We start from the raw sequence: 9169 nt of genomic DNA, 5'->3' as shown, positions 1-9169 counted from the left end.
GTTGCTGCAAATGGTAAGATTTCATTTTTTTAAAGATGCATTCTTTAAATGTACTCATTTTCATTAGTAAACAAAGGAAAATGAATTTTATCCTTAAAAGTTCTTGTTCTACATTTCCTTATTCTACGTTGACAACACAAACATATGTGCATACATACACATATAGATGTAGCTTTTTATAATAAGTAGTTTGAGAACAATCCTTGACCATGTACAGAAAAATAAATGAATACAGGTTAAATTACCCCAAAGTTAAGGGCTAAATTAAAATGAAATATAACAATAAATGTTTGGGGAGAACTTGGTTTCCAGTATCTACAGAAGAACAGTCCTAGATAAAATAAATCAATATACACATTTTATTATGTCTACTTTGAAATACCAAAAAGTTATAATCTATACTTTTGTTTGCTATGCATGTGTGGAATGTCACATTAAAAAAAAAAAAAAAAGAGTTCTTCAATAATTAAATCTCTAAATTTGGGACTACTGTATCACATAAAAATGCCTGTAGAAGCAACCATTTTATATGGTAGGTTTTTTTCTTTCAGCTCTCTGTGAAAGTTAAGAAGTTTCAGAGGCCACGGCTAAAGCAAAAATTTATCAGTTTCATTTGTTAAGAAAATAACTTCTACCTGAAAAACAGATCCATTTAAGTTATAAACATAATATCTCAAAGTTATCTAGATAAAAAAACACATTACTTGACAGTAATAATGGAAATAAATCACAATATGTAAAACCTATTCATTTTTATGAATACTTCTGACTTTTTAAGTCTTGAAAGCTCATTTATTTTCATAGAAATGTGAATAACTGAGTGTACAGTATACAGTATTCCGAAGACGTAAGGTTAAAGACTTGTAGGAATATAAGCGCTTGTTTAAAATGCCAACACTCAGCGTTTAGAACGCCATCTCGAGAACAGTTTGCTCAGTGTTCTTCTCCGGTGTGCGTCCTCACTGATCTGTAGCTGCGAGCGTACAGATCTGTGCAGGAATGTGCGTGTGTGTACGAGACATGTCTACTTTTCCGCTTGAAATCCCTATCCCACCCCTTTCTTCGTCTGGCCAATTCTAACTTTGCTATTTATACTGCTCATGTGTCGCCTCCTCTTTGTCCGCGTGCTCCACCTTCTTCGGCGTAGGTGGTTTTTCTCAGATCACCTTAGAGAGGCCTCTGTCACTGAACCAACAGAACAACAACACAAGTTATCTGAGTGGGTCGGTGCTCGCCCCATTTACGGTGTGCTCCAGCACGCCAGGTCTCCAATATACAGCACGCTGCCTGGCACAGGGTGGTACTTAATTAATATTTGTTATCTTTGCTTAATTTTATTTAGAAAAATGTAACTATCAGTTACATTATACTGAAATTGTATCCTTTTTTATCCATTACACTGTCAGTTTCTTAAAGACTAAAAAACTGTGCCTTACATATATATGTTTATACTCTGAAGTTTACTAAAACTAACCAAATGCAAGATGAGCTATCAATCATTCTGTTTTTAGACTTTTCTAGCTGCACCCCCCAAAGACCCTGACTGCAACTGTGCATCTTCTAAGACTATTCATTTACCACACGTGCAACTTTTGCCTCAAAAAGATACCATGATATTTGTTTGTGCACCTTTGGCCTTCAGCTACAATATATATTGCAAATCGAGATTTATGATCCTAAAAATGTAGGGCTGATATTTATCATCTTACTTTCTGATCAAACAAACGTATACTCATTTGAAACATAAATAACCCATCACAACGGAGAAAGTCTCATCGTACATCATCCCATGTCCAGCACTTCTCGTTGGCAGTGATGCCAGTCTCTCTGTAATATTCCTCTAGCGGGGGTTCCAGAAGAATCACATCGAATTTGGGGGTCAGTTCTCTGATGTCAAAGGCTTCTATATCTGCTTGTAAATACCTATTTGAGTGAAGCATAAAAAGTGACTAGGAGATTTTCAAATCCCTTACAGATGGTAATGAAAGAAATTTAAACATTTCTAAACATTATTTACAACGCAATCATCAGCTAATCACTGAATGCCTCTTCAAGGAGGGACATCATCAGAACGGACTGAGCATCTGCCAATGTCCTTCTGTCAGATGTGGACATAATTACACTAAAGTAAAATCATAGTTCCCCACGTACCTCTAGAATATAAACTTCTCGTTTTTTTCATTACAAGTCCACATTCAGACCTAAGACTCTGAATCTCTTTCCATTATCACCTAAATTTTCTAACGAATGTCACATGACTTTTTTTTCTCAATTGTTTAGTTAGGTTAGAAAAACTATTTCTCTGTAAATTTTAAATTCCTCTCTCTAAAGAACAGTTTATAAAGTTTCTGAATTTTGTTTATATTAATAGTCTTTCTGGCCACCCTAGTGTAAATTCCCACCAGCCTTTGCTGAAAGGTTATGTCCAAAGAGGTGAAAAGTGTTTTGAATATAAACTACTTTGAATGTAAGAGTGTTTTAAATAGGATGACTAAGCATCTGCTAGTATTTCCCCGACATACTCAGACTTTTATTGTGGCTCTTCTAGTCACTAAGAAGACACATTTCAGCAAACTGTTAAATGTACAAAATGTCGAAAGTAAGCTAAATAGATTCTTCAATTTCAAAGACTTTATACACATTTCTGAAGAAAACATCATCCTGTTTGGCAAAGGTTAAAGGAATTGCCATGTTCCAAAAATGTTAAGAATAGCAGCCCTGCATACTGAGTTATAATTTTCATTTTCTTCTTTTCCTTCATCTAGGTTTTCTAAACTTTCTTCGACAAATTACTTTTTGAGCAAAGTCATTTAAAATCATTTTAAGTAAACTTAAGAATACAATAAACGTGAATGATTTCCTAAGAAAAAAATTAAAGATGCTTTAGCAAATTACTGGAAAGACTGAAAACAAATTAAATGAACACCTATTGTATACTCATCACTGGAGTGTCAAACGAATGCTTACTATACAGAAGAAATGTATAAGTTGTGCCGACCTTATATAGGTGTTGGATTATTTTTAAACAGAAAGGCTGCAGGAAAAAAATATATTTTAAGCCTGCATTGAGAACAGAAGTAATTTAAAATGCTTACATAGGAGGAGTGTTGGATTTTGCTATCAGCTCATCCTTCAGCCTGATGAGCTCCCTCAGCTTCGGATACTCTTCAAATCTGTCAGCCAAGCCTGAGAAAAACGGCAAATTCTAAATTTCAATACGACTGAAGTTAATATTAGAGAATTCAAAGGTTATGAGCCTTCTCCGGAAAACAAAACAATACACACGCATCATTTACTCTCACATCCTTTTAAGAAAGCGAATTTTGAGTGTTGTAAACATTCCATACACGCATTTTATATCTAACGTCATGTGCAGGTAAAAACCCAGGTGTCCTAAAGCCCAGTTACAGTCACCAAACCATTTAATTTTTCATATTTATTCAGTTAAACAGTCCGCTCATAACACCAAATTTAAGCATTCTGATCTCAGGAAAGGGAGAAAACAATTGCCTTTCTAATACGCTATTTTCCCCTTTTAGATTAAAAAAAAATTCTAAGGAATACAGAGAAAATAAGTGTTCTTTTATTTTTTATAATTAGGTAAAGAAAGAGACAATAATAGAGATGAGAGAAATATTGCTGATAATCTTAAGTTGGCTATGCCTTATGAACACGATCCCAGAACAAACCCAAGAGGAAGACAGTAAGTCCCTCACAGAAGATATGGTCTCGCCTTCCTCCCCCTAATCATCTACTTATTAAAGACAAGCTGCTTTCTCTAATCATACCTAGTACCTCGATACGTATAGATTTGTAAAGATCTCTGTTTTTTAAAATGAATCTTCATACACGTTTTCAGGCTTAGGACCTTGAAAATCATCTATGAGTTCCACAAAGGTTACTTAAAAAATAGAAGACTCATTGTTCCCATGTCCTCAAAAATATTTTAGATCTCTGAATCTCAGGAGAGATTTCAAGTAAAACAGCACAATGCCTGTTTAAATAACTGTAGGGATGAGGAGGTCTTTGATTTTGTGCTGCCAATGATACCACCAAGAAGTGCAAAGACAACCCACAGAAGAGAAGGAAACATCGGCTAATCTTAGTCTGATAAGAAACTCGTATTCGGAATATATAAAGAACTCTTACAGTGCAATAAAAAAAAAAAAAAAAATTAATTAAAAAATAATGTCCAAAGGGTTTGGACATTTCTCCAGAAAAGTTATTTAATGGCCAATAAGCACTTGAAAAGATGCTCAATATCATTAGTCACTATGGAAATGTAAATCGAAACTACAATGAGATACCATTTCATATCCACTATGATGGCCACAAGCAAAAAGACAGACAATAACAAGAGTCCAGGATGTGAAGAAACGAATCCTCATACAGTCCTGGCAGGAATATAAAAATGGTATCGGTGCTTTGAAAAACTGTTGGGCAGTTCCTCAAAAAGTTAGACACAACATTATAATGACTCAGCAATTCCATGAGAAATGAAAACAAACGCCTACACAAAAAACTTTACATGAATTTGCAAACGGTGTTGTTTATAACAGCCAGAAAGTGGAGACGACGCGAATGAACGGATCAACAAAGTGTGCTGCATACACACCACGGTTACTTGGCAATAAAAAGAAGTGAGGTATTGGCAAATGCTACGACATCGATGACCCCCGATGGAAGAGGCGGCACTGGGAACAGAGAGGGGAAGCCAAATCAGGAAAAATAATTAAGTTAGAAATGATCCGCCCACAAGATGTATACATTACATGCACGTGATCGGCAGTTAGCGACAGCATATTCCCAACAAATCGGACACACCTACATCCCTGATGAAATTCTGAGGTCTGTGTCCCGTGTCTACAAAATGTTGGCAGTAATCATTATGGGGATTTAAACTCTGCGTTCCCTAAAGAAAAATCAAAATTTAAAAATTAATAGCATGCACTCTGATACACTAATACTGTTGTTTTTTATGAGGCACACAAAATATAAGTTGACTGATAGATTAAAAAGTTAATAATATTTGAAAACACCTCAACTGATAGTATTGCTCTTTAGGAGCTACAGACATTAACACAGCACTAGCTCATCCTCAAGAGCCAAGGAGCAGAAGACCATTTCATAAATAATTTTAAATCTTTATTTTATAACAATGATTCCTTAATGACTAAAAAAAAAATCTGGAAAATAGGTCTTTAAAATCTTTTCTGGTACAGAGCTGAAATGTGAAGTTATAAGATTTGAAAACTATTTACCTTAAGAAAAGTACTAGAATCTTTATAAATCTCTTCTTCATATGGCAAATTCTCTTCCTCCTGTTGCAGCTCTAGCTCATCCTTGGAAAAAGATTAAGCAGACATTTTATGAACAGGAGGAACAGTTTACATATTATGATATCCTGATTAAGGCTCAACATAAATATTTTATTTCTCTAGTGGATAATAAATTCTTCAAATTATCATTAAAGACTTTGCCTTCTCATCATTAGATCTAACTAGCTTATTATTTTTACAATAAAACAAATTTTATTTTCATTTTCATCAACAATAAATGTCTACAACAATGTTTTGTTTTGACGAAACTGTCTAGAATTATTTAATCTCAAATATAATACTATATTAGAATTTACCTTGAGTCAAAAGATATGACCACCAAGGAACCGATTTTATTTCTAGTATCACAGAACTTCCTAGAGATTTACTGAAACTATGCTTTGCTTCCCCGTTAAATAGAGTTGCATAACAACTTAAAAAAATGGAGATACATTTTTCATAATACTTTCAACTAAATATTGCAAATATAAGTTTAGAGGTTGGGTTTTTTCTTGGGCTTCTTTTAGAAATGGTTCTAAAAACTGTTGTCAAGCTCACGAGTTTTGAAAATATTTTAGCTGTACTGCCCTATATTGTTACCAGTGAATAACATGACACAAAAGATAGCCATTCGAAATCTAATCCAGTTACCCAAAGTTTCTGATACACTTACCTCCTTACTTCGATTTAAGAATATTACTGCCTAGTGCTTACCAGGCATTATGCTAAGTGCTTTAGGTACATCACCTAATTTGATCCGTTCAAGTCTTACGTTAAAATAAGGATGCTGATTTAAGATCTTATTAATTGATCACACATATGCTCTATTATACCTACGTATATTAAATTACACACGTGACAATTTTAGACACTTTAACATTCAGCTTTCTGTCAACTCTGTTTTCCTGCATAAGAATCTATTACTGTAAGAATTTATTTTTCTTGGCCACAGAGCAGCCCTATTCTCCACTTGCCTTGTATTCTTCCACTTTGTCTTCATCTGTCTCTCCTTCGTCCTGACATTTACGTTTTGCATTTGGAGCAGAGGTGTCATAGGAAGCCCTGCAAATTAAAACTGAAGCATCACATGCAAATATACACAAGACGTATAAATGCACCTATTAATAACATTAAACAATAGATAATAAAAACAATACAAGGCAAATTTTCCTGATTAAACAGTATCTATCCATCCAATTTATAAATCAACTAAAAAGTCACACAACCTGATAATTCTGTACTTGATTTTTATAGGAAAGCAACCACATGAGAAAATAAATCGTTATAAGGGATGTACGGCAAAAAGAAACTACTATATTCCATATCAGTTTAATTTCTTAAGCAAAACCAATGCTCAAATCGATAACTAGAATACTGAAAAATTCTGAAATGCTTTGTGAACTAGCAAATTACACTTTTAGGGTAAAGTCTATTTTCTTTTATAGAATTTTTAAAATATAATTATTCATTTATGGTATATAAGCTAATTCTTAGTCCAACATTCCATTTCCTAACTACTTTGCAAACTTCCTTTATTAGAAGTATCTCATAATTCATGAATGATAAAAACCAGTGTTTCTGAAATCTTCATTTCGATGCCTTCCGTAACAACACACTTCACACCTGAGACTGTTTATTAAAACAAGGATCCCGTCACAATATTAACATGCCACTAAAAACTGCCCGACTGACCTGCAAGTTTCTCTTGTTTCGGCAATCTCTCTCTGCTCATCTTTGCTGTTCAACACAGCACCAATGCTGTCGGCATTTTCGGCTCCCAGCTGAGAAGCAGCAAGTCAAAAGTTAGATCATAAGGCATTAGCCTCTCTGGCCATTTAGAGCCACATCTGATATACCAACTATTAAGAAAAACCAAACATAAAAGCTGTAACTACCGCAGCAGACAAATGGACCGATTAGCTTGTAGGACAAACTGGAAATACTTTGGAGCAAAACCACGGTCACTAAGAATGAATTTTGACGGCTAAAATGCATTTAATTATTTAGTTACGTTTGAAATTAAGACACTTAACTTTGTCAATCTTTTAAAGTAAATAATAAAACAAGATTTAGTAATAGTTGTAATAGCCAAAAAAAGCAGCTGACATAGTGTTTATAGTGGAGTTGGCAATATGTTAAACACGTGGCATCCATCCACTCACACGTTATACTTTATCTCATGCTCTACTAAAAAGCTATTAAGTTTTATTCAAGCCAAGTCTTTATGTAATTATAGGCACAGTACTGAACTTTACTCATTCTTTAAAACAGTAATGCAAATTCTGGTTGGCAGTTGGGGAGATGTTGCAATACAACAAATGTAAACAAATTACTGGTTGCGACAAGGCTGAGCAGAGTCGCATCAGTTCATGGAGCGCTTTAAAAGCCAGGCTCAGAAGAGCGGAATGCAATTTCAAGGCCACGAGGAACCACCGAATGCTGTGACGCACAAGAAGAGCATGAGGAAATCTGCATTAAACACTTAGCTCGGGAAAGGGAGAAGGCACACTGACACATCGGAGCTGCCAGTCGCCGGCCTTGATCTTCATCTTGATCTTCTGGCCTACCCATGTCATGACTCCCCTAAGGTTCTTCCAATGATATAAATCTCTTCCAAAACATCTACTGTTCCTGAAATTTTAACTCTTCCATGAGACATTTCAGACCCCTATTCTCTTTAGCCAGAGACACACCTACTGTCCATGGAAGGAAGCTGGAATGCTTTCTAACCGCCTCACGACTATCCCTCTTTTCCCAAGTTATTTCCTCAAAGAGGGTTCTTCCATGAACACTGTACATAGAATAAGTAGCCCCCTTCCACGATTCTTTTTCTTCTCCCCATTCAGATCATGGAACTTAATATAACCTTATGAGTTCACAATTTAGTTGTTTACTCCCTATTTAACTGTTTCGTAGTCTCTATCACAATTTCCAATTATTTTATTTGTATACTCCAATTATTTTATCGGTTTACTTTCATTTGCTCCTCCCTCACTGAAATGTAAAATCCAAAGGGAAACTCTACTGACATCAGTACGTTCAGCAGCTAGTATAATGTGACTTATTGTACGTGCTCAATAAATATGTGAATGAACCAATGAGATTTCCTACTAGGCCCTAAGTTAAAAAACAATGCATTACAATAGAAATACTTTAAATCAAAATTCTGCTTACATATGAAATTGTCTTCTCATGCTCCGACCTTTTTTTTTAATTGTGGAATGACCAAATTAAGTAAATAACAGAGTTTTCATTAATGGTGTCACTAAATATATTACTTGCATAATTATGACAATATGGTATTGTTTGACAGCACATGTGATTTTTTTTGAAACAAAGCTACAGGTTAAATAACGAGCAGGTGTAAACTGCTGGTGGCAGTATCAACTGCCATCACTGTGGTCTGGGCCTCCACACTACATCCAGTGCTTCATCTAGCAGGCAAAAGCAAATCAAGCTAATGATACACACTGTGCTGTGCTCCACTCTATTTACCAATCAACAAATGTTTATTCAAAGCTTTGGACAAGAAATAAAGTTAGGGTACAGGATTAACCCAACAGGAATTCAGTGACTTTACACTCAAACCGTATGTATAAGTAAGGACAATGGAAGCTCAGAGGAGGAGCCTAAGCCATGGAGGTCAGCAGAGGTTTCATCACTAAGCCCAAGCTGAGCTGTGCCATAAAGGATAGACAAAAATCGGAAAGACAATTTTTTGAAAAACATAAAGTATATATTACACACATCATGTTCTGTCTGTCGTGTTCATACAAAGTAGTGAAAGAGGGTGAAATCAGTGGCAAACTGCGAGCCTGTCACTGATGACGTTGGACGTCGTGACTCAGGTG

At 35.1% G+C, this 9169-nt stretch overlaps 1 protein-coding gene across 1 annotated transcript in view; it reads right to left on the bottom strand.

Annotated features, from left to right (window-relative positions):
• METTL14 (methyltransferase like 14) overlaps positions 1-9169 on the bottom strand; it is a 22536-nt gene that overhangs the window by 9054 nt on the left and 4313 nt on the right. The window contains exons 2-7 of the mRNA XM_011370782.2: positions 7011-7099; positions 6293-6380; positions 5262-5342; positions 4825-4912; positions 3096-3186; positions 1779-1923 (exon numbers count right to left, since the gene is read on the bottom strand). Coding sequence (XP_011369084.1) covers positions 1779-1923; positions 3096-3186; positions 4825-4912; positions 5262-5342; positions 6293-6380; positions 7011-7099 — 582 coding nt within the window. The remainder of the gene's footprint in view (positions 1-1778; positions 1924-3095; positions 3187-4824; positions 4913-5261; positions 5343-6292; positions 6381-7010; positions 7100-9169) is intronic.

Source organism: Pteropus vampyrus, unplaced genomic scaffold (assembly GCF_000151845.1).
Source record: "Pteropus vampyrus isolate Shadow unplaced genomic scaffold, Pvam_2.0 Scaffold174, whole genome shotgun sequence".
Lineage (NCBI taxonomy): Eukaryota > Metazoa > Chordata > Mammalia > Chiroptera > Pteropodidae > Pteropus > Pteropus vampyrus.
This window is presented reverse-complemented; position numbering and strand designations above follow the sequence as displayed.